Here is a 26,216-nt window from a genome sequence, read left to right on the forward strand (position 1 = left end):
AAAGAAGTGACTGTGACCCAAAGACTTGATAACTTTGGGATCAATTCAAAGTGGGTGTGTTTTGAGGTATTTGCCGCAGCACATTCCATATGCCAGATAGTGTTGCCATATTGCACAGATGGTCAATTTGGTGATAGTTCTATTTTACTGATTGATTTCACATGTGCATATATTTAAATGAAAATGAAAAATGACCTTGGAGTTTACAGTTAAAGTTCATAAAGAGGGAGTAAAATAATTATGCTAGCTCACTTCCAGACTCCACTCAGGTCGATATCTGGAGTGCAAGGACAGAAATGTCACTAAGATTTGTTACTTTCTTCTATTTTTATGAGGGGTTGAGGGACAACAAGTCCTCTCTGAAAGCTTATTCACTACCCTAGATTTAGAAAGCCTGCTTCCTTCCTGGTCCTCAAGTATTTCTGCATAAGAAGTGTTTCTAGATTCGAGCAAAGACATTTCTCTTCATTTAGAGATAAGAGAACAAACGGCAAACAACAACCCCTGCTTTCCTGTGTTGTTTAGGGTTCCTTACTGGCCTTCCTTCCTGTGGGGAGCAATTTGTACTAACTACAATGAAGCTTCAAATTGTCATTTTTCATGGTAACCTATTTCATTAAGTGTTCCTTCCTACTCTCCTCTGGCATCCTGGGGAGCTTATGGTTGTTATCTTCTCCTCATTCTCCCTACAGCAATTTACATTTATCCATGCTTCTTTCCTAGGTAAGTAGCTAAAGCTACAGAAATAAGGGAAGATGTTGGCTTCTACAGAGTGAGAAGCAGATGAAGCCTTTCCTTTCAGCCTTGAAAAATTGATCTTTTCTTCCTCTCATGTCACTGCTTAAGCAGTTTACAGTAGGATGAGGCAAGTAGATTCATTTAATCATTTGAAAAAAAAAAACAAACCCTGCCAACCACTCATGCATTTATACACTGATAAGCAGATTCAAAGCATAGCAAAAACAGCATCTCACTGAATAAAAACTATTAGGTTTGTTTGTTTTATTCAATTAAGATGAATATAACTCAGTCCATTCTCTTTCTACTTTGTTTCTCCCAACAGACAAATTCTATTCATGCATTTATTCTTCCTGGTTGACTGCTGCCCTCCCAAATTAGAATGAGCAAGGTTTATTGCAATTGCTCCTTTGATTCCATTATTGCTTTCTGCCTTATTTTACCCATTTAAAGACAGTTTGGGATTCATTAACTATGTCTCACAAATGGATATTTAATTCAGAGTCAGGAATATAAAAGAGCTGATATTGGATTAGGCATTTCTCTTAATTAAAGATTTTCAATTGTTCCATGAATTTTAATGCTAGAATTAATATGGATTCATTTTAAGAGTCATGTGTGGCTAAAGTCAGAACAGAGTGTCAAGATTAAATGTAACACAGAAGCATCAAAATCATTATAAAGTGTTTATATAGACAAGTCTTTGTATATTAAAAACCATTCTGATATGCTTTAAGTGATTCAATCTTTTGTGATTTTTTTTGGGGGGGAGGAAACATGTAGAAATATTAGTGCTTGGAATATTATTTTTCTCTGTTTCTCAGACTATTAAGGGAGTTTGGGCTGGGAGGGAAAGTGAATACTTTAATGGCTACGTGGCAACTTCTGTCCAGGAAGTCTCTTTTTTGTGACTTCCTGAAAGGACACATTCATACAGCAATCAGTGGGATCAAATTCCTGTGAAAGGCAGTAAGGTCTAGGACAATAATATGTCAGCAAGAGGGATTAGTTTATATTAAAATGGATCATTTCTTACCTCTTCCACCAGTTGCAGCATTCGACGGGTGCTTTCCAGTGACTATGATAAAATATGTAAAATATGATAAGTGCAGGTTCTAAAGCTTTTAGAAAATCAGAAATACTTTCTTAAGAAACACAAAAGATTGCTGTCATATACTTTTTTCCCTCACTGCTGGGGCTTCACTGTTCCAGGTGAACTTTTTCTTTTGTCAAATAGAAAGTCAGTTATAGAGAGGCAGAGAAATACACCACAGCAGACTGTGCTTCCTGTAATAAGAAGGGATCTGGCTTGAACTTGGACCATGTGTGTGGCAAAGCAGGTGCACTATTCAAGTGGCTATCTTGCTGGCTTGCTATCACATACACTTTTATGTTTGCAACTGAAACATAAAAAAGGTCTCACCATTTTCAGTCTTTTTCTTATCAGGTTTTCTACATAATAAAATTCCCTAAAGCAATCACATTAAAATTGATCTTCATAAAATTAGAACCATATGAAGCTGATACCAAAGGAAAAGTAACCTGGAAAAGATAAGTTTGCATGTGCAGGATGCATGAAAAATTATCTCAATGCTCAGAGGACCAATTTGGCCTCCCTGAACTAAGAATATTAAATTTTAAACACAAACATTTTTTTTTTTCATGAACTGAGATGAATCTAACATTAAGATTCTTATAAAACTCTTAGAAGCACAGTTGTATTTTCTTATCAATACAAATTAAGCTGTTGCCTTTGGGCAAGAAAAAAAATCAAACATGTTTAAAATGCTAACCTATAGGAGTCAGCTAGAATAATTATCTTTATCATGAGATAAGAAAAAATTAGGTGAAAAGTCTGCATTTATGTTGATCCCTCAGGCACAGTGTTGTCGCTTTGTTTCCTCTCAGTTCCTTTGAAACTACTAGAATACAGCAACTAGTGTCTGTTCTGAAAGCTGTACTTTTAAATGACAGCTTATTCTCAACAAAATTCTACCATAACATGATGAATGCTAGCTTTCCCAGGAAAGTTTTCAGTAGGCTGATTTTAGAAACAGTATGATTCAACAGTGGTATACTAGTATATGTATAACAATTGGCTCTCTCTTGGGGTGGGGGGTGATGAGTATATGTACATGTTTACATTTGTTACTTTACTTATATAAAATATGAATGTATGTTTACCAGTAATAATAAAAACACAATAGTCTCTATCAAAAATTATATAGAGTCAATTTATTTGTTGATTTTGGTTAAATTTCTTCACCAGCTAAGCAAGCATAGAACAAATATAGTTCTGGGATGAATGCTAACATATTTTCACTTATATTAATTATCAAGAGGAAAGTGAAACAATAAAGACATACTAGTTTGATAGACAACGCTAGTTTTCAAATATTGGGAGATTTCTTCAAGTGTATGCATATGTACAAATTATAATTCCTTCAAGTGTATGTATGCATACAATTTTATAATTTGATGACTATAGATATACATTTTAAGTTTAATCTATGCCATTAGTAGCTTCTTACAGAAGTTTAGGCAATCAATAGGACAATAAGTCCTGATTGGTAGTGTTTATAAAGTCCCATGGCATAAATACTCTTTCTCTGATTTTTTGTTGTTGTTATTGTTATTTTTTTCATTTTTCTTTCTCTTCTCCCACCCCTACTTTTTTGCATTCTGGTATTTTTATCTATTCAAGCAGATCCTTTTATTTTTGAATTTAAGATAGTGACAGGGAGGAAAGGGAAAGCACCACAGCATCTTTCATACATGGTGCTCCTCTGTGGTCAGGGGCTTCAATCCTGGTTCTCATGTATGGTAAAGTATGTGCTCTACCAGTCCCTTATACTGATCATGGATAACATCACTGAAAATATATTTAGTAATATTTGCATAAGAACGGCATCATATAACACATGTCAAGAACTTTGAGTTCACAGATAGTAGAAAAATATAGTCAAATTTAAGAGTTTACTGCCTTGGAATTTAATATATTTGTCAGACTATATAATTCCATTTATGTTGTAATTAGTTAGAATGAATGAGATAGAGAAAAAAGAGAACCAAAGTATCACTCTGGTGTATGTGGCACCAGGGATGGAACCTCAAGCAGACAAGTCCAGCAATATACCACTGCTGCCACCTCCATGGTTGCTATAAAATTCCATTTTAATACCAGTTTGCAAGATTCCAGAAGATGTAACAATCAACTCTCAGAACTGTGTCAGCCCCATATTTTGAGCTTACACTACTCTTGGGATGTATGACACCCAGAGATACTTCTTAGAGGATTTGGATTTCTGTAGATTCCTAGAAATTGGGAGTTTAGGCTATGGCACTAGTTTATGTGTAAATTTTATGACGATACCTGTCTGTAGAGGTCAGAAGAGTATAAGAATTTGGTCTCTGAGATGTCAGAAGAAGCTCTTTGCTCACTGGAATCTGAATGAGAAGTCAACTCCTTCCCCATTTTTGCTCCCTTCTAAAAATGTCTTTATTACTCACCTCATCAGCCAGCTGGTCCGCTCTTCTCTGCATCTCCTCCAACTCATTGCGCATGTCTGCATCTTCGGCCATGTTTGTGGTGGGGTCTGGCGGATCGCGGGGGCTAGGGAATCAGTAATGGCTTTGTCCACAGAACCTGGGAAGAAGCAGATTTGGACATGTATGTATGAGAGGCAAGAGGAATGTGACAGGCCTTGCACTTCTCCAAGGGCGTCCAGGCCTTGGCGTGCCACCCGCTTATGCAAACCGCGCTCTTCACCCCCTGGGGGTGTGTTCACTGCCTGGCGGCTCTTAGCAAGTGTTGAAGCTCGATGGCTGTGTGGACTTTGTGGACAATGGAACCTTCACAGGAACTCTTGGGACATTTCTGCGGTTGTATAAATGTTCCAGCCAGTTCCCACTACCGAGAAAGTCCCTCACGTGGTTTTTCGGATGTCACACCCACCATTTCCTGCAGCATCTATATGGCAGGGAGAGGACCCGGCCATATCTGTCAGTAGAGGTGAACAGCACTGAGTACCCGGGACAAAATGGTTGCGTGCAAGTGTCTGGTGGTGCCATTCCCCTCTTGCATAGGAGAACGGGTTGCATGACCAGCTCATGAAACTGGCCCTGCTCTCCTCCTCCAGGACATGATCAACTAGGAGGAGAAGAGCATCATTTGGACAGGACGTTCATACTGCACCACAATGTGAGGCTACTACTACCTGTAGGAGGGTCACCTAGTGTGCCAGAAGTGAGGCGGGGTCACCACTCAGCACCCACTGTCTCACTCACTATCTGCAGGCTGGTCACTTCTCCAAAGGCCTGAAGCTGAGAACCTCTAAGCAAGCAGTTCCTTCTCCTCCTCTACCTTGCCACCACCCCATTAGGCCATAACCTCCTGTTGGTACAGGTAAAGTGAAATGCTATTTAAATCTAATTATTGTTTTTATTTATGTCTGTCTAGTTTTGAGGTTTTGTATCAAAGGATGACTCCAGCTTATAAACTCCCAAGTAATATGTGAAATTTCTGGGATTCAGAAATGAATTACTTCAGTTTTCTTTACTTCTTATGGAAAATTGTGTTTGGTACTCACTGTTTTTACCACTTGTCACACCTTCTGGAATCAATAATGAGTACCGAGGTGCCACATTGTTTTATTCAAGCAGGTGGTGATGTACTAACCAAGGAAAATCGTAAGAAACTTAAATGGAATAATACATTGATGAGAGCTTGGCATCTTAATGCATTTATATATATTAAAAAACAACTTAGATGCCAGGGGAAAGGTCAGCAGGTAGAATATACACGCTTACAGGCACAAGGACTCGGGTTCAAGTCATTAGATACACATGGGAGCAACTTGCATAGGGGAAATTAACCAGTGTTGTGGTATCTCTCTGTCTGCTTCTCTCCCTTTTCGTCTCTATCCCTCTTTGTCTCTCCCATCTGATAATGAAAGTAAAACAACAACTAAAAAAAAGTTCACCTGGAGCAATGGAATGATTACAGTGCAAAAGGCCTGGTGGAAAATAAAACAAAAGCATATTTATATTTACTTTCTATTGAAAAATAGCATGAATAATTCTGAAGAAGAAATCAGATTTAGGGAATTGGATGTAATACCATGTATTACATTGCTACTATTATTATTATGTGAATGAGAAGCACATTTTGCAAAAATAAAATAAAATAAAAACCATTCATTAAAAAGATTCAGGAGTGAGGCTGGAGAGTGACACATTCAGTAGTATGCATACGTTCCTATGCACAAGGACCTGGGTTCAAGTCCCCTATCCCACCTGCAGGGAGGTGAGCTTCACAAGTGGCGAAGCAGTGTTGTAGGTATCTCTCTTCCTATTTCCACCTTCCCTCTCAATTTCTGTCTCTATCAGAAGAAAACAAAAAAATTATGGCAACTGAGAGAAATGGATTCATAATGTTGGCACCATGTTTCTGTGATAACCCTGGTGGCAATTAAAAAAAATAGGTACTAATTAACAGGCAGAAGAATAAAGATTTTCAGAAGCAGTCCCTCAACATAAACCTGGGAGATCAGGCTGGATGACCCATTTTCCAGACTCACTGTTACATTGTTGTCTCAAAAATTAGGAATGAATTCCTTTTTAGGAATTTAATTTAGTATGTCCTACTAGACTCCTTCACAATTATCTTGTGAAATAATGATGCTATTCAGGGATCCTAGGTCAGAATGCTAAAACAAAACTTATTGAAGATAATAGATTGCACAGTTCTTTTTACTCAGTGATTCTTGGGTAGGAGATGTCAAATATGAAATCTCACACAAAAAGAGGAAGAACAAAACTTCAAGGTTGCATTCTACTGGCAGAATATTTTAAAGAAGGCAGTATGTAGATTAGTTTTATGAGCAATCACTTAAAAAAAAACAACTATAGGGCATCATAACAGGAATCTGATAATTTTATATTGTCTTTCCTGATTATCAGAGTAAGTGCTCATGATGTGATGCTGACTTTTAAATATTTTTTGTTTTACTTAAAAAAAAATTCAGGGGGCCAGGTGGTGGCGCACCTGGTTGAGCACACATGTTATAGTGTGCAAGGACCCAGGTTCAAGCGTCCGGTCCCCACCTGCAGGGGGAAAGCTTCACAAGTGGTGAAGCAGAGCTGCAGGTGTCTGTCTCCCTATCTCCCCCTTTTCCTCAATTTATAGCTGTCTCTATCCAAAAATAAAGATTAAAAAAATTCAGATGGGACTGGGTGGTGGCACACCCAGTCTTACCATGTGCAAGGGCCTGGGTTCAAGCCCCCAGTCTGCAACTGCAGGGAGGAAGCTTTATGAATGGTCCCCCAGGACTCTCTCCTCCATCCTCCTCTTCCCCCTTTCTGTTACCTCTTCCATCTCAACTGCTGTTTCTATCCGATAAATAAGTTAAAACAAATTCAGATATCCATTTTGGAACTAAAATAAATATCTGGGAAATTGAAGATGGAAGAATATAATACTGTCACTCCTAAACCCTGACATAAGCAGAAACAAAATTGCAAAGTTTCAGAATGAATGAATATGAATGAATGAGACAAACTACAAGAGATTTTGTTAAACAGTCTTGTTAGTCCATCTGAGATGATGGCTTGGATTCTACATTTCTGACAATTCCCCCAGAAATGCTGGTGCTTTTTATTCTGTTTATATTTCTTTTTTTTTTAACATTCCTTTTTTAATATTTATTTATTCCCTTTTGTTGCCCTTGTCTTATTGTTGTAGTTATTGTTATTGATGTCATCATTGTTGGATAGGACAGAGAGAAATGGAGAGAGGGGGAGAGAAAGAGAGACACCTGCAGACCTGCTTCACCACCTGTGAAGCGACTCCCCTGTAGGTGGGGAGCTGGGGGGGGGGGGGCTCGAACCGGGATCCTTACAATGGTCCTTGTGCTTTGCACCACCTACGCTTAACCTGTGGTGCTACTGCCCAACTCCCTCTGTTTATATTTCTTTATTATTTTTTTTATTCCTTTTGTTGTCCTTGTTGTTTTATTGTTATAGTTATTATTGTTGTTGTCATTGATATTGTCATTGTTGGATAGGACAGAGAGAAATGGAGAGAGAAAGGGAAGACAGAGAGAGGGAGACACCTGTAGACCTGCTTCACCGCCTGTGAAGCAAGTCCCCTGCAGGTGGGGAGCCTGGGGCTCGAACTGGGATCCTTAACGCCAGTCCTTGCGTTTTGCTCCACATGCGCTTAACCCGCTGTGCTACCGCCCGACTCCCTGTTTATATTTCTTATATATACTTCTTATATTTCATAAACTAGACTTGCCCTCCAAAAAAATAGTGGACCAGTAGAAACATTTGAGCCCTGAGTAATTTGTGTGTTGCCACTTACTGAAATGGACAGGGCTATGATGTCAGAAAAATAGTTGAACTGTTGTCTCCAGAATACAGTGGGCTGGGTTACCCTGGGCAAGGTTATCATTTATTCTGAGTCTTAGTTTTCCCAACAGAGCAAGTTAACACCCAAGTTTCACTTACTTGTGAAGGGAGAACATATTGCAGAAGATTCTGACCAACTCTTTAATTTGTGAAGCAGAAGTGGGAGCATATTCAGAAAAATCTTACTTGTTTAAAATAAGTCCATGCCCTCTGCTAAGATTGGAACAGATCCAATATTTATTAATTAGCTTTTCTGCACTAGTGACTGGGCATGAAGTGGGTTGCTGTGATGCTGAGCACCCATGGCAGCCTGAAACCAGGGAAACCAGCAGCGTGCTTCACGCCTCCAGTCTCCCAGTGGTGCCTCTCACAGGATTACTATGTGGAGACAAACAAGAGTGCCGTCTTGCTCTGTTCTCTATCTCTGTATGTTGCTGCTAGTTTCCTTAGGGAAGCTTCTTCTGACAGCCTGAGCAAACAAATGACATTTTTTTAAAACAAGTCTGTTTATTAGAAGGTAGAGGTATAGGGGGGCAGGTGGTACTGCACCTAGTTAAGTGTACACATTACAGTGCACAAGAACCTGGGTTCAAGCCCCTGGTCCTGAACTGCAGGGGAAAGCTTCACAAATGGTGAAGAAGGGCTGTAGGTTTCTCTCTGTGTTTTTCCTTATCTCTATCCCCTTGAAATTTCTGTCTCTATCTAATAATAAATAAATAAGGTAGAGGTCTGTATGATTTCAGACCTTTAGTGCTACTGCTATTTCTTACTTGTCTGGGTTTGCTGATGGAGGCTTTCTCTCCCTTCTTGTGTTCCCTTAGCAATATCCTTTTGAAGCTGCTATTTTAAGCACCTGAAGAGCAAATGCAAGGTCCACTGGCTTTACATTGGGAGTCCTGCTGATGGGCAGTTGGCACCATGGTAGAAATCTTGTTTATCACCAATTTGACTGTCCCAACAGGAGTTCCAAGTCTGTTCTGCTCTAAGTGTGTGGGCGTGTCTGTAACTTGGGAGGAGGACTGGTGAATCTGACAGGTCTCAAATGCACTGGTCTCCAAAACTTGAAAGCAAGTGTTCACTCTCCTAATAGACTGGAAAGAAAGCAGGAAAGAGTGCACCTGCAGGTACCCTGCTAGAATGTTTATTGCTAGCTTTTGATATATTGTCTCATAAACCCCACACCTAAGAATATTAACATTCTGGGAGTCAGGCAGTGTGGGGAATTGTGAGGCTGAGATTGAGCATGGTGTGGACTGCCTGAGAAAAAAATGGGTGCCTGGAGGTACAGCCACTCTGTCAGTCAGTCTCCCCCACCCCCCACCCGGGTCGAGCAGGGGGGCCTCGGCCTCCAGGATTTTGTCAGACTCCCCCACACCACAAGGGCCCCACATTCTCTAAAGCAATAGTTCACTTCCTTATTCCCAAACCAGTTGGTCTGCTTACTACAGTTAGTAGCCCCCTCATCACTTCCCTGTCTCCCATTCCTTTTGACCATATATGGCCACATTCCCCCTGCCCACACAATGACCCTCCTCCCCCCTCTCTCCTTGTGTACCTGCTGATAATCTCACCTCCTCATTCCCAAACCAGCCGGACCACCCACCCTTTCTCAACCTCCTGGTGCTTTAAGGTAAAACAAACTGCTTCCTCCTGCCACCCTTTGCATCTCCCTACCACCCTTTAAAAACTCTGTTCTGCCACTCAATAAAGGGGTTATCTGCTGCCATAGCCCCCTGGGGTGATCTTTGGTCTCCTCTCTTGCCGCAAAGAGGTACCCCAGTGTGCCCACCCTGCTGCCTCAGGATAAGTTCTTATCTGCACCCATCTCCAGTGGCCAACAGGATGGTCACGCAGAGGGAGCTGGACCTGAGATAGTCCCCCAAGGAGAACCCTGCAAGGCAGTAGCACAGCGGGTTAAGCACAGGTGGCACAAAGCGCAAGGACTGGCGTAAGGATACCAGTTGAGCCCCCAGCTCCCCACCTCCAGGGTAGTCACTTCACAGACAGTTAAACAGGTCTACAGGTGTCTCTCTTTCTCTCCCCATCTCTGTCTTCCCCTCCTCTCTCCATTTCTTTGCTATCCAACAACAATAACAGCAATAACAACAACAATAACGATAAACAACAAGGACAACAAAAGGGAATAAATAAATATTTAAAAAATAAAGAATGATTGCTTAAAGAATATTAACATTCTAAGGTACAGTACCTGAAGAGGCATACTGAAGCTAGCTGATTGATAGTAATTTCAGTGACTCACAGGCTGCTAATAGTGAAATGGCATTTGTTAATCAGGCAGTAAGTAACAAACACTTCATTGGTGTTAGCATAGTAAACTTTCACCCTGTGTGCTGCTCAAGCCAGACTTGTTTAGATAGTAAGGTCCCAGTCCAGACTTGTTTAGATAGTAAGGAAATCAGAAACAAAACCCCTCACAGATATTCCCTGGGGCTCTGATGTAAGGATGTAAAGCAAACTATAAACCATTAAGTGTCCAACAGAATCCCACTATCCCAAATCACATGGTTGATGATAGAGTTTGACCCCCAGTAGGTAATGTCAACTGATTTATTAAATGAATGAATGAATGAATGAATGAATGGATATGAATGAATGAGACAAACTACCAGAAATTTTGTTAAACAGATTAGTTAGTCCATTTGAGATAATGGCTTGGATTTTACATTTCTGACAATTCCCCCAGCAATGCTGGTGCTTCTTATTCTGTTTATATACTTCTTATATTTCAGCTGTTTTTGCTTTTTATGATTCTGATGCTGTATATTCATCAAAGTTTGTGTGTATATGACTGCTACTTTTTCAAGATGGAATTCAGCTTTAATCAATACTAAAGGTTAATATGACTTCCATATACACCATTCCACTATTTTACTTATGTTCCACAAATTTGACTTTATTCATGGGTTTGGAATTTACGTCTTTTTGTTGTTGTTGCCAGGGCTTCACTGCTCTGGACCAAGTTTTTCAGACAGAAATAAGATGGCTCAGCACCAAAGCTTCCTCCAATGGTGCCAGGGCCAGGCTCAGAAATATGGATTACACATATAACAAAGCAAGTTCAACATTCAAATGAGCAATTTTGTCGACACTGGAAAATACATCTTATCTTTATCTATTTCATGTTCATAAAACAAACCAAGACAACAGTAGCAAGTCAATAATATACATTCAACTTGTGGGAGATCTCATTCCTCTCACAACTCAGAACCTTTTAGTGCAGATTCCTAGTCACACCATAAAGGGAACAAAATCTATGAAGGTAGATCAAATTTTATATATTTTTAGCAAAAATTATAGGTTCTTTTTTATGCTGCCTTAATGGGAGATCTGTGTGCAGCATTATCTAAGACTAAAAACTTTTACCAGTATCCAGTGGAAAATTCTGATCATAAAAAAAAAAAATCTAAAAATCCTAGTATATGGCTCCCCATCATTCAGGAGGTCACTTAATCTGAGGTAACCTTTTTTTCTCTTTACCATGTTCTTCTCAGTATTTGATGACGTAGTATATGCAAGGTGAATCATGTACTAATACATTTCCCCAAAAAATTTACATAAGAACCATCCCAAGTGACAGAAATTTCAACCACCTCACAGAATTTCACTGTTCCCTTCAGTGTCTTTAAAAGGGGCTATGTTTAGACTCCCTTTTCACCTTACTTCCTCTAACTTGACTTACTTTCACAGCCACTGAACCCTATACCATTCCTAAAGGGGGCTTTCATATCTGTGTATGTGGCTACATAAACCACCTACTATCCCTAGTAAGCCTTCTTTCAGGAATAGTCTAGGATTAAGAATATCATGGTTCAGATGAAATTGAATGGTTTTTGTTTTTTAGGGTTCTGGTCTGGGGTGGTGTGGCATTTCAATGCACTTGCTTTGGCATCTCTTAATTGCAACAAGGCAGTCAGCCACAACCAACACTGATTATGCCTAAATCTCCCCCTTTCAACAATGCCAATGTTTCCTTTGTCTGTTTTGCAAATACAGCCAAATGGATATTTAGCGCTGGGGTTTGTATTATGTAACAGTTCCTGTTTGTTTACTTGAAACCCAAAGCATAGAGAGGATATACTTACCAGGAAAGAGGGGAGGGCGGGACCAAACCTCATCTCATTTACCCTGATAGTCAAAGCAAATCATTAATTGGTTCAGCCATTTAGCAGCCACATCTGTCATGCAGCTGGAGTGGACTGCTGCCTCCAAGGGATGGTTCTAGAGTTTTGGGTACAAGTCTGGTGCTTTCCAGATCTCTTCCTTCACTTTTGTTTATGACAGAACTGATAAAGTATTTCTATCCCAAGCACCTGAGCCAGTTCCTGAGAGAATTACAAATCTGGTTGGAGAAACAACTGGCTGATTGAAAACAGCCTAGATAAGATGATTCCACTCAGGAGTGTATATACAGAATCTAAGACCAAAAGAGATAATAACCCCATTCCCGTCAAAATAGGCTGTGTATCCACATGATCAACTCAAACATATGGTTAATTCTTAGACCAATCTGGCATCTCATATCAACCAGTTTTTAGCCTGGGCTTTATAATTGCAACTTCTGATAAAGCCTTATTATTATTTGTTTCTTTAGATAACAGTTCTGTTATTCTCTCCTTATAGCAACTAAGACCTTCAAACACAACCCACTCCAAACAAATCCATTACATATCAACCTACTAAGCAGCTAAGCTAAGATACTCACTAGAAAATTATTTACTTTAGAAATAAATCCACTTCAGGGTTTCTTTAAATAGCAAAGCTCCTAGCTTACATTCAGATTTTACAGATCATTTCATACTTAACTACTTGACAAAGAGAGTGGGAGTGAAAAAAAAAGTCTAGCTAGCCAAAGTATCATGAGTTTCAGCTGCTGGCACAAGAGTTCCAACTGATGATAAAATGTGTTTAAATCTGAAGTGATTCTATGTAAGTCCATGAGAACAGAAAACCAATTTGTAAAATTAAATTTACCCAAGTCTCCATCCATTTGGTTAAAATGAGTAACCAGTATAACAGTCACTACCCCGCTGTATAAATTTGGCCTCTTCAGATACTCACTTTGCCATTCACTATCATGAATATGGACAGAGTCTGAGGATCTATAACAAATCACAGAGTATTGAAAACATCAGAGGGAAGTTTTCTGGAGCTAACAGGTCAGATAGATTTCTATTCAATGTAAATTTCCTATGTTCACTTCTATCATTAATCTGTGATTACACATAGTTTCAAATAGTTAAAAACATCATTATCATAAAAATAGTGAATGTATGCCAAAGATTTATTTAACTCATTTGCGAGCGAATGATAAAGCTGGCTCAAAGATAATTTAAAAAAATTTTTTAAAGCTTTCAAAAAATATTTATTTATTCCCTTTTTGTTGTCCTTGTTTTATTGTTGTAGTTATTATTATTGATGTTGTTGTTGTTGGATAAGACAGAGGGAAATGGAGAGAGGAGGGGAAGACAGAGAGGGAGAGAAAGATAGATACCTGTAGACCTGCTTCATCACTTGTGAAGCGACTCCCCTACAGGTGGGGAGCCTGGGGAGCTCAATCCGGGATCCTTATGCTGGTCTTTGAGCTTTGCGCCACATGTGCTTAACCTGTTGTGCTACTGCCCGACTCCCTCAAAGATAATTTATATAGGTAATAATGCTGGGATGAGATTGCTAAGTTAGATCCAAAGCTAGGTAATATTTAATAGGGTGATAAAACTACCTTTTATAGTTATATTTTCTATGAGGCAGAAATAATTTATATTTTTAGCACACAAAAATCCTCAAATTAACAAGCATGTAGAATAGTCTGGAGTCAGGTCAAAAGTTAATAGTAAGTTAAACGGAGAATTAAATAAACCTTAGTGGATTTCTTAGATATGCATCCATACTTTTATTTTCTAATTTTAAGATAACTTCCTTGATTTTTATTTATAGACCATTTGCATATTCAAAGAAAAAGTAAGTCATTAAAAAATTTTCTCAATGTATATTTGTAACTTTTTATTTCAGCTAAAATATATTTTAGTTTATATTCAGGAAGAGTTAAAGCTTTAATTTGATATTTTCCCAAACAGTTCTTTTCTCAATATAATTTTCAAAATGATTTATTTTTTCTCTACTAGTTTATGATTCAAAAAACTCTAAAAATATATCTAGGCTAGTTAACTGCACTTTGTAATAGTGAATAGACTCTCAGAAGCACACGAAAAATTACTTTTCTTTTCTCAACTTTAACTATTACTGTTTCTTAGAGATATCAGTTTCTAGTTGGATAAATCATGATTCAGTGTGAGTTTTCTACGCTTGCTTCTTTCATCAAATATATGTTTGATCATGTCTAGTTTCAAGGAACAGTTTCAAAAAGTTAAAAATATGACTCTCACTTATAGAGAACCCTTGGGTGTTGAAAAGCAACTCAAAGCTCATCCTCTCTAAGATGGCTTTAATTTGTCTGCATGCAGCTTGCAACTTTGCCAGTAACAGACCTGCTTAAATCCATCTGCTCTACTTTGAATAGTCAGTCTTCCTCTCTAATACTGGTTATACTCTTATATTATCTATGATATCTATTTTCTAAATAAAGTCCTATATCCCCAATTTAATGAAATGTTTATATATATTTGTTCAATATTTAATTGAAACATACTTCTACAATTAATTTCTGTAATATAGAGATCTATAATTTCATTATTCTTTGCATACTATTCCTATTTAAAAATCACTAAATCAAGTTCTGTTAGGCCCCAGAGAGCAGAAAGTTATCAAAGCCACACTACAAAAGAAAAGAAACCAGAACTTTAAGTTATGCTCAAGTAAGCAGAAAAATCCCCAATGAATATGTTAAATCTTCCACTAGGCAACTCTGTTAAATAACTGAAAAGACTAGCTCAGTGAAATAAGTTGTACTTTACTAGCACAATTATGCTTTATTAGCTTTGAGAGTCTGAGAAAGCTTTATTGTAATTCTGCTGTTACAACACCTTGTGCAGGTCACTAGTAATTTTGCATTACAAAGAGGAATAGCTGACCTTCCTGAATTTCTACAACCTGAAAGTCAGAAAGATGTTTGTGTCTGTTGGTGTTGTTCCTGCTGCTGTTACTATTTCAGAAAAATGAGAGGAGCTAACAGTTACTCCTTACCTTCTCTCATCCAACCTGCACTAAAAAATTTAGGATGGTGCTTGTCACTGGGGGGAGCAGGCATTGACAAAAGATGCTTTAAGTAACAAAAACTGAAATTTCAGCACCAAAAAATTATGTGTGAGACAATTTCAACTTTTTTTTTTTTGTCAGAGTTGGAGCTTCTTCATTCTGGGGAGCGGTTCTGGTAGGAGAGGGAGGGAGAGAGAGAAAGAGAGAGAAAGGGAGAGAGAGGGGGGAGAGAGAGAGGGAGAAAGAGAGAGAGAGATACAGTGGTCCAGGAGGTGGCACAGTGCATAAAGCATTGGACTCTCAAGATGGGGAGGGGTAGATACAGAAGGAGAGAGAAAGACACCTGTAGACCCGCTTTAATGATTATGAAGCTTCCCTCTTGCAGGTGTCAAACCTGGGTCCTTGGGCATGATAATGTGTGTCACCACTTGGCCTCTACTTATTTTTATAGAGACAGAGATAAACAGAAAAGGGGATAGAGAGAGAAAGAGAGACAGAAAGACAACTGCAGTCCTGTTTTTCTGCTCATGCAACCTCTTCCCAGGTCCCTGGTAATGTGTGCCACCTAGTCCCATAAAGCCTCATTCTTTTTTTTTTTTTTTTTGACTTTTTAAATTTTTATTTAATTTTATTTTTAATTATTTTTTTAAAAATTTATTTTCCCTTTTGTTGCCCTTGTTTATCGTCGTCATTGTTGTTGTTACTGCTGTAGTTGTTATTGGATAAGACAGAGAAAAATCCAGAAAGGAGGGGAAGACAGAGAGGGGAGAGAAAAGATAGACACCTGCAGACCTGTGAAATGAACCCTTTGCAGGTGGGAAGCTGGGGGCTCAAACTGGGATCCGGATTCTGGTCCGTTTGCTTTCCGCCATGTGCACTTAACCCGCTGCACCACCCCCTGGCTCCCTAAAGCCTCATTCTTTTTTTTTTTAATTTAAATTTAAATTTTTATTATTTCCCCCTTTTTTATTTAAGAAAGGAGACATTAACGAAACCATAAGATAAGAGGGGTACAGTTCCACACAATTCCCACCACCGGATTTCCATATCCCATCCCCTCCCCTGATAGCTTTCCCACTATCTCTCTGGGAGTATGGACCCAGGGTCCTTGTGGGTTGCAGAAGGTGGAAGGTCTGGCTTCTGTAATTGCTTCCCTGCTGAACATGGGTGTTGACTAGTCGATCCATACTCCCAGTCTGCCTCTCTCTTTCCCTAGTGGGGTGGGATTCTAGGGAATCAGAGCTCCAGGACACATTGGTGGGGTTGTCTGTCCAGGGAAGTCTGGTCGGCATCATGCTAGCATCTGAAACCTGGTGACTGAAAAGAGAGTCAACATACAAAGCCAAACAAATTGTTGACCAATCATGAACCTAAAGGCTGGAATAGTGCAGATGAAGCATTGTGGGGGGTTACTCCATTTTGTAGATAGCAAGTAGGCATATTTTAGTTATATTCCAAAGGGCCTGTGGCTATACTAGTTTTTTTTTTTTTTTTCTTTTTTTCCCTGAGCCTGAAATCTTATATACAGGTGGATCCAAGTTATTGTCTGGGGGGATGATGTCATGGCTGGAAAAAGGACCAGAAAGCTGGATCAGGGAAGAGAGTAGCTGCCTAATATGGGAAAGGGGTATAAATATTGTTGACTGTAAAAAGCCTCATTCTTAATCTAAGATCTTTCTATCTACCAAGTGTATTTTTACAAAAATTGATACGAGAATCATATTTTTTACTCTTTTGGAATTATCATTTGCCACAACAGAGTTTGCATGTTGTGTATGTCTCAAAATGTGTCATTGTCTCCCTGTGCAGCCTAAGCCCTTCTAGATAGCAAGTCAGGACATCTACTGCTTTATCTACCTAAGGATAAAACTCTTGATGGTTTGAGAAGGTCATGGTTATGGTATTTGTCAAGTACTAGTGGAGTGACCTGGCAAACACAAATGCACAGACTGCATGCATTTATTCTCTGCATATTCCTGGTCCTTCCATTCTCCCACACTTGAGATTTCCTTCCCTGTAGTTTCACAAATATCTAAAATTTCCATAAATTTACTTTCTAAGGGATATATTGTAGGTAAACAGGCTTTGCTGGACCAGCAGTTCACTGAGCTAGAACCTCAAGGGAACATGATAAAAATGAAAGATTTCATGAATAACAAAATGAAAAGACAAAAGTCACCCAGGAAAGGTTAGTCAGCTTTAATCACAAGTGCAAACATGGCTCCATTCAAACAGACTCATGTATTCCTTGACAGGGTTACAGCAGGTTTGCTTAACATTTTCCAAAGAATCAGATCTCATACTTACTAGTTGTTGCTACCTCAGGAGCAAATCTAATGGAAATGCTTACCTCCTTACTTTTACTGTAATCCTCTAAATCTCTGTTATTTCAATTGCCATAATAATCACCCCCCAATCCTGTTTGCATTCCTTATATAATTCATTGCCACTTGCCTTCAAATTTCAGCACAAATACCATCAAATGGAGGGGGTTGATGACCCTGGCTCAGTAGCCCTTTGGCTTGCAAGTGCTCTCAGGTGTCCTGTCTTAGCATTTCTCACTCCTGTTACACTAGCTTTTGTTACCTGCACCCCCCCCCCCCATCTTACTGAACCAGGTCTCAGAAGCTACCCTTATAGTTCCAATGACTTGTACACAGAAAACCCTAAGTAAATGCGAACAATATCATAGTTCATCATCTTTCTTTTTTTTTTTTTTTTAATGGAGACAGAGTGAAAGAGCAAATAACACTAAACTTGGCACTAGCTATGTTCACTTAAACCTCTGCGCTACCGCCCAACCCCATCTTTTCTTTTTAAGAAGTAGATTGGTTAGTTGGAGTGTGCCCCAGGGCCTGCAGCATTGTTATCAACAACAGGGCCTATTAGGAGTTCAGATTTATGGGACTACTTGAGATGAAGACTCTCTAATGTGTGGCTCACAAATTTCTATCTTAACAAAGATTCCTACCTGATCCTAATGATCACTAATTTGAAACCATGCAGCTCGGGTGGAGGGTCGATAGCATAATGGTTATGCAAACAGACTCTCATGCCTGAGGCTCCAAAGTCCCAGGTTCAATCCCCTGCACCACCATAAGCTAGAACTGAACAGTGCTCTGGTTAAAAAATAATAAAAATAAAAATTGAAAATGTGCAGATATAAAACTTTCTAAAGGGTTAGCTGTCCTTCTTGGTAAGAAAATTAATTAGTTTTGCAAGAGTTGTCAGTAGATCAGAGCTTCTAAAAATTTAGCTGCCTTCCTCTTCCCTCAGGCGGCTTAGGTGACCCCCCCCACAATGGTCCGCTACTCGCTTGACCCAGAAAACCCAACAAAATCATGCAAGTCCAGAGGCTCCAACCTCCGCGTGCATTTCAAGAACACTCAAGAAACTGCCCAGGTCATCAAAGGCATGCATATCCTAAAAGCCACCAAGTATCTGAAGGATGTCACTCTACAGAAGCAATGTGTGCCATTCCGTTGTTACAATGGTGGCGTTGGTAGGTGTGCCCAGGCCAAACAATGGGGCTGGACTCAAGGTCGTTGGCCCAAGAAGAGTGCTGAGTTTCTGCTGCATATGCTTAAAAACACAGAGAGCAACGCTGAACTTAAGGGCCTAGATGTAGATTCCCTGGTCATTGAACATATCCAGGTGAACAAAGCCCCGAAGATGAGGCGCCAAACTTACAGAGCTCTCCCTGCCACATTGAGATGATCCTCACTGAAAAAGAGCAGATTGTCCCTAAACCGGAGGAGGAGGTTGCACAGAAGAAAAAGATATCCCAGAAGAAACTAAAGAAACAAAAACTTATGGCCCGGGAATAAATTGAACATAAAATAAATATAAAAAAAAATTTAGCTGCATAAAGTCACCAGGAGAGCACTTTATAATACAAGAGTCTTGGGCTTCTACCTTTGAGATCATAACTAGCAGGTTTGGGTCGGGTCTTAGTGGTTTATATTTTTGTCAAGTTGCACAGTGATTCTTCTTGTCCCTGAACCATATATTGTGTAGCCAAGACAAATAGTGAGAAAGCTATCAGTTAATTCCACAAAATTCTACAAAAGCTACACTCCATCTAGTGAGAGCATCAGGAAAGCTCAGTGAACAGAGGAGGGCTTTCTTTTCTTTTCTTTCTTTCTTTCTTTTTTTTAAATTTTTGTTTTTCTATGAGAAAGTCAGTGGCTGGGGCTAGGTGGTAGTGCACCTGGTTAAGTGCACACATTATAGTGCACAAGGATCTGGGATCAAGCCCCTGGTTCCCAGCTGCAGGGGGATGTTTCATGAGTGGTGAAGCAGGGCCACAGATAGCTCTCTGTTTCTCTCCCTGTCTATCTCCTCTCAGTTTTTCTTTGTATCTATGAAATAATAAATAAAAATATAATTAAAAGTTATTTTTAAAAAAGAAAACCAGTGGTAGCACCAGACTCTTTGCTGTTTAAAAATAGCATAAAGGTACTATGAGCAAATTCTTTTCTGTAGCTTCAAAAGGCAACTGTTGGATAGGACAGAGAGAAATGGAGAGAGGAGGGGAAGACAGAAAGGGAGAGAGAAAGATAGACACCTGCAGGCCTGCTTGACCGTCTGTGAAGTGACTCCCCTGTAGGTGGGGAGCTGGGGGCTTGAACTAGGATCTTACGCCAGTCCTTGCGCTTTGTGCCACCTGCGCTTAACCTGCTGCGCTACCGCCTGACTCCCCTGAATTATATTCTTGAGTACTGCAGCCCCATCAAAGAAAATCATGGACTAAAAATAAGGTGAAAATTTCCCAGGCACATTGTTTTCCTTGTGAGTGAACAGGGAAAAGTATCTAACATTGAGTAGACCTGCTGTCTGTTCACTGTTATAGATACTAAACCTCTCTGAATGTCTGTCCTTATTCATCTGTGAAGCAGAATTAAGAGCACATACCCCAGTGCCTCTGTAAACAGTGCTACCAAGGTGGTTCATGGGTTGGAAACACCAGCATTTCCTGGGGAATCTGTTAGAAATGTCAGTTCTCACTCTCTACCCCAGAGCAGTTGAATCATGACAGCTAAAGGTGTGGCTTGGAATCTGTGCTTTCATGAGCCTTGTAACAGAGTCTTAAGAACATTACAGTTTAGGGGGTTAGGAGGTGGTATACCTGGCTGAACGTACATGTTACCATGCACAGTGACTGAGCCTCCAGTCCCCTCTCCCCACCTGTAGTGGGGGATGCTTCATAAGTACTGAAGCAAGCCTACAGGTGTTTATCTTTCTCCTTCTCTATCTCATCCTTCTGTCTCAGTTACTATCTGTCCTATAAAATAAAATAGAAAGGAAAAAAAAAGGAAAAACTGGTCACCGGGAGTGGTGGATCCATAGTGTTGATACTGAGCCCCAGGGATAACCCTGGTGGCAATAAAAACAAACAGACTGTACTGCTTCAAATGCTGGCTTTGCCACTTGCTTTGCATTCTTAGGCAAGATGTGCAGCCTCTCTGTGAATCATTTATTTCTTTTGAAGGATGATTGTTGTTGTAAGGCTTGAATAAATTAACACATGTAAAGGAGTTGTCAGAGATCTGATCTGTATGAATCAACAAATTGTATTATTAGTAGACAACAATATTGCTATTTTTTAAATATTTATTTATTTATTCCCTTTTGTTGCCCTTGTTTTATTGTTGTAGTTATTATTGATGTTGTTGTTGGATAGGACAGAGAGAACTAGAAAGAGGAGGGGAAGACAGAGAGGGGGAGAGAAGGATAGACACCTGCAGACCTGCTTCACTGCTTGTGAAGCAACTTCCCTGTAGGTGGGGAGCCGGGGGCTTGGACCAGGATCCTTAAGCTGGTCCTTGTGCTTTGCGCTGCCTGCGCTTAACCTGCTGCGCTACTACCTGACTCCCAACAACAATATTATTATTAGGTAACAAATTGTATTAAAGAGGGCCAGCAAGCTAGCTCACCTGAATTGTCTATGTTTTGTCATGCATATGACCTAAGTTCAAGCCTGGATCCTGTTGCACTGAAGGCTTTGGTGCTATACTACCTTCTCTCTCTCTCTGAAAAAGTCAAGTAGTGAAATCCTTGTGATAATAGTATATAAAGATAGGTAGATAGCAGGCAGCAGGCCAATGCTATACCATTTGTATAATATAATAATGTTTATATAATTATTGTCTTATTAATGAGGTCATGATGCTTTTTCTTTTCTTCATTTTTAACTTATCACAAGAGCTTCATGATCCTGACTTTTTCAGATAGAGAGATATAGAAGTAGAGAGGAAGGGACAGACACCACAGCACTGAAGTTTCTCCCAATGCTATTGGAGCAGTACTCGAACCTGGGTTTTGACACATGGCAAAACACACACCTGTCCAGGTTTGCTATCTTACAGGCTTATGGTTGATTTCTTAATGCTTTTCTTTATATTTTTTTCCAGAAATTAATATTTTCTGGTTGTAAAATCAGAAAAAGAAATTATAAAAATTATTTCTGTTAAAGGAAGAAAAATGTTAGGAACTGAGTTTGGTGAAGTATTATGATTCATTATTATGTGGGACTTCATGGGCCTCCCTGTACCCATGCTTTTGTCCTTACAAGCGAGCATAACTCTCATTAGCTTCTAAACATGTTTGTGAGTTTTGTCATTCCCATGTAATCAACCAAGAACAACTTAGGCCTCATCACACATAGGCATGGACTTTCAATGACTGAATGGATTGAGTTGTTCTCCCTCCTACCTTATATCTGTGTAATCTCTAGATAAATAAACCCAAGCTAGCCAGTGGGCCATGATACAGACTCTGTGAAACACAGATAAGTCATCATAGGTAAGATGACTCTAGATCATCAAGCTCCTACGTGGTTGTTAAAAAATGCTAACCCAGCAATTTAAGAGACAAGCTGGTGTTGGGAAAACTATCCAGTTAAAACTTAGCCCAAATTGCTGATCTATAGGATGAACTCAATAAATGAATGTACAAAAACAACTACATTTAGGGATTACTAGTTATGCAATAAACTCTAACTGATATACTAGGTAGAACCTCAAGAGTTTTCTATGGTATAATCATTACTTCTGCTCTATACCCAGCAGCCAAATTTCTTTTCACTCTTTTATGTTAAGAGTTTTACAGACAGTTGGACCATCAGTATGAGTAAGCAGCAGGCAGTAAATAGAGCAGAAAGAAAGCATGCTTGGAAGCCACATCAGTGATGGAAGGCGCTGTTTTCACATCCTTTAATAGAAGAAAATAGGCCAAGAGAATAAAAACAAAGGAGCTTGAATTAAAATAAAATTTTCATATGGCATCTCAGGAACAACCAGTGATTCTATTCTTAGACTTTTCCTTCACTGAAGCTGGAATTTATTTCCAGTTTAATGTCTATCTTGCTCAAAAATGGAATACTAAAGTTATGGTTCAGGACAGGAGGAGGGTCATTGATAAAGTGCTGTCATCAAATTTCACTTGGGAGCCTAAACATATCAATGGGTGGACTCAAAGGTCATCACTGACCTGCCAAAGTGATTTCTAATTTACTGATAGAGACAGAGAGCTTGAGAAGGGAGGAGGAGGGAGAAAGGGAAGGCAAGAGAGATACCTGCAGCACTGTTTCACCACTGTGAAGCTTTCCCTCTGCAGGTGGGGACCAGGGGTTTGCACCTGGGTCCTTGCACACTGTAATGTGTGTGCTTAACCAGGTGTGCCACTGCACTCTGGCAAAGTGATTTTAAATGGCATCTCTCTCTCTTTTTTGCCTCCAGGGTTATTGCTGGGGCTTGATGCCTGCACTACGAATCCACTACTCCTGGTAGCCATATTTTTCTCCATTGTTGTTGCTGCTGCCCTGTAGGACTGAGAGAAATTGAGAGAGGAGGGGAAGACAGAGAGGAGCAGAGAAAGATTGACACCTGCAGACCTGCTTCACTGCTTGCGAAGCGAACCCCCTGCAGGTGGGGAGCCGGGGCCTCGAACTGGGATCCTTGAGCTGGTCCTTGCGCTCATCACTATGTGCCCTGTGCCCTTAATCCGATGTGCTATCGCTTGGGTCCCCAATGGCATCTCTTTATTTCCCTGCTGATAACCACTGATTAATGGGTACGGAGATACAACATTCTGGTTGAATTAAGGTATTCTCAGCAGCTTCATCCACCCTTTGGAGAGTAACAAAGCTTTTCCCATTAGCTATCAAGAAAGTATTTATTCGGGAGTCGGGCGGTAGCACAGCAGGTTAAGCGCCGGTGGCACAAAGCGCAAGGACCAGCTTAAGGATCCTGGTTTGAGCCCCCGGCTCCACACCTACAGGGGAGTCGCTTCACAGACAGTGAAGCAGGTCTGCAGGTGTTTATCTTTCTCTCCCCCTTTGTCTTCCCCTCCTCTCTCCATTTCTCTCTGTCCTATCCAACAACAATGACATCAATAAAAACAACAATAACTACAATAAAACAACGGCAACAAAAGGGAAAATAAATGTTAAAAAAAAGAAAGTATTCATTTCTAAATTGTGGGTCAAATTGATTTTAGTGAGATTAATTTGACTATTTTGAGCATCTACAAATAGCTTAGTAGACACAAAGTTGATTCATTGCATATCAGAGAGTATCTAACCTCTTCATATGTGCTTATCCCCACAATAACCCTATTATCAGTCTCTATGCTTGAAGACGCTGAGGAACAGGCATGTTAAATAATTCCCTTTTAGATCTGATATCAGAGGATGGACCATTAACCCAACATTCGATCACATCCATTTACCAAGACAATGACAGAGACATGGGTGTTGGGGGCGGGGCAGGGCGGGTGTTGAAGAAATACTGTGACTGACTGACTAAATGAGCCCTGATAGGAGTGTTGTACTCAGGGGCTGGTAATACTCCCAGAGAATGAATATTAATGATGAACACTGATTTATTCTCCTCGTCTTTTCCTATCTTTTTACTTAAAAAGCTACTCAGAATATTAATTCTTATTAGATTTCAAGGGAGCTATAAAACTCTTCACAGGTTAAAAACCAATCTAGTAGGAAGTTTAGGAGAGATGTCTGGGAAGTAAACTTTCTCAGCAAGTATGTATGTTTCCTGCAGAGTCTCTTTTGGATTGTATCAATATATGGAACTTAAAAAGATTCTGGACAGGGAGTCAGTCGGGTGGTAGCACAGCAGGTTAAGCGCACAAGCAAAAACACTGGCCTAAGGATATGGGTTAGAGCCCCTGGCTCCCCACCTGCAGGGGAGTCGCTTCACAGGCAGTGAAGCAGGTCTGCAGGTGTCTTTCTCTCCCCCTCTCTGTCTTCCCCTCCTCTCTCCATTTCTCTCTGTCCTATCCAACAACGATGACATTAATAACAATAAAAACAAGAGCAACAAAAGGGAAAATAAATAAATAAATATAAAAAAATTAAAAAAAAAACTGGACTTGGTGGATGACAAATGTAACCCCTCATACACGGCTGCTCCTGCCATTGTGGCTTGCCTCTTTCTTTTCTTCTCTCTGTTTTAACCAAATAACAAAACTTCCTGAACTTTAATACTTTGGTAGTCATAGTTTCAGAGAGTGCTTTTTGTTAGGCTCTCAAGCTCAAATGAGCATTTGTTCTCCTGGAATATAATTTGATAGTTAATCAATAATTTGAAGAAAGGAACTGTGTGTTACCTGTTCTACTTCTCAGTAAATAAGTTGGCCACTTTTGTCTTTATTTTTCCCTCACTCACACAACTGTAGCAATGTACAAACCACATACAGTTTTTTTCCTCTAAAGTATAAAAATTCAATTTAAGACTGTACTTTACTTTTATTAACAATTTTTGGAGAAAGGGACAGTACACTTCCCCATCATTTCATTTGTTCCCAAGACTAGAATCCAGGACTTCGTGCATATAAGTCATGTGTTCTACTATTGAGTCATCCCTCTGGCCCTGAAACTGTCACTGAAACATAACAGTTTAGTATCATTTTGTTCCCAGGAAACCACTGGAATTATTTTTCCCAGCAGACGTCATAGTCAAGTGATGACAACATATTCAAGCATAAAATAAATTCCAGTGAGCTACACTAATGCAATACTTTGATAAATGCAATACTTTGAAGCCATAGATTGAGAGATAGTGCTTTTCTTAAGACTCTCAAACTCAAATGAACATTTGTTCTCCTGAAATATAATTTGATAGTTAATCTAATCTTAAAATCAGAAACTTCCTTTGCATTACCAAACTTCTGATGTAAAAAGAGGGCAGATCTGGGGCTGAGCGGTGGTGCACTCGAATAAACATAGTGCTAGCCTTCCAGCATGCAGTGGATTTGTTTCTGAGAATCTGGGTGAATACAGCACTGTAAATCAATTCCTACTTTAAGAGCACAGTGGGAGTTAACTATTTAAAGGTATTTTGAAGCAAACCTGTAGACAAGGAGAAGTTCCTAGTCTAACAAGCCTCCCCGGCTAACTCACTCTATTTATAAAAACTGGGTGTTATTTCTTGTCACAAGACTACTTAGTCTTACTCAGGAAAGCCATGATTATTGTAGAGGACCACAGAGGTGCCCTTCCCAGATTCCTGTCACTCTTTACTGGCAAGTGCTGCACCATCTCCCTGGGTACTGAACCTGCTATGGCTCACAGTTTACACTTGTGATTTCTGATCCCCACCCATCCATGGTTGGCTGGGGCCACCTCCCCTAACATACTTGGGACTGACAAACCCCTACAACCTGTGCTGGCCTGTGAAAGGGTTTCCAGACTTATGTCCTCCTTGCTTCAAAACTGAATGAAGGGGGGTTGGGCGGTAGTGCAGCGGGTTAAGCGCACATGGCGTAAAGTGCAAGGACCAGCGTAAGGATCCCGGTTCAAGCCCGGGCTCTCCACCTGCAGGGGAGTTGCTTCACAAGCAGTGAAGCAGGTCTGCAGGGGTCTATCTTTCTCTCCC

The 26,216-nt window shown here is 39.8% G+C and overlaps 1 protein-coding gene and 1 pseudogene across 2 annotated transcripts in view; one reads left to right on the plus strand and one right to left on the minus strand.

Moving 5' to 3' along the window:
- SNAP25 (synaptosome associated protein 25) overlaps nt 1-26,216 on the minus strand; it is an 83,906-nt gene that overhangs the window by 32,010 nt on the left and 25,680 nt on the right. For both annotated transcript variants that reach the window (XM_007524719.3, XM_007524718.3), the window contains exons 2-3: nt 4,249-4,384; nt 1,775-1,816 (exon numbers count right to left, since the gene is read on the minus strand). In XM_007524719.3, the coding sequence (XP_007524781.1) occupies nt 1,775-1,816; nt 4,249-4,320 (114 nt within the window). In that variant the 5' untranslated portion in view covers nt 4,321-4,384. The remainder of the gene's footprint in view (nt 1-1,774; nt 1,817-4,248; nt 4,385-26,216) is intronic.
- LOC103114979 (large ribosomal subunit protein uL22-like) lies at nt 18,586-19,161 on the plus strand (annotated as a pseudogene).

Source organism: Erinaceus europaeus, chromosome 1 (assembly GCF_950295315.1).
Source record: "Erinaceus europaeus chromosome 1, mEriEur2.1, whole genome shotgun sequence".
Classification (NCBI taxonomy): Eukaryota; Metazoa; Chordata; class Mammalia; order Eulipotyphla; family Erinaceidae; genus Erinaceus; species Erinaceus europaeus.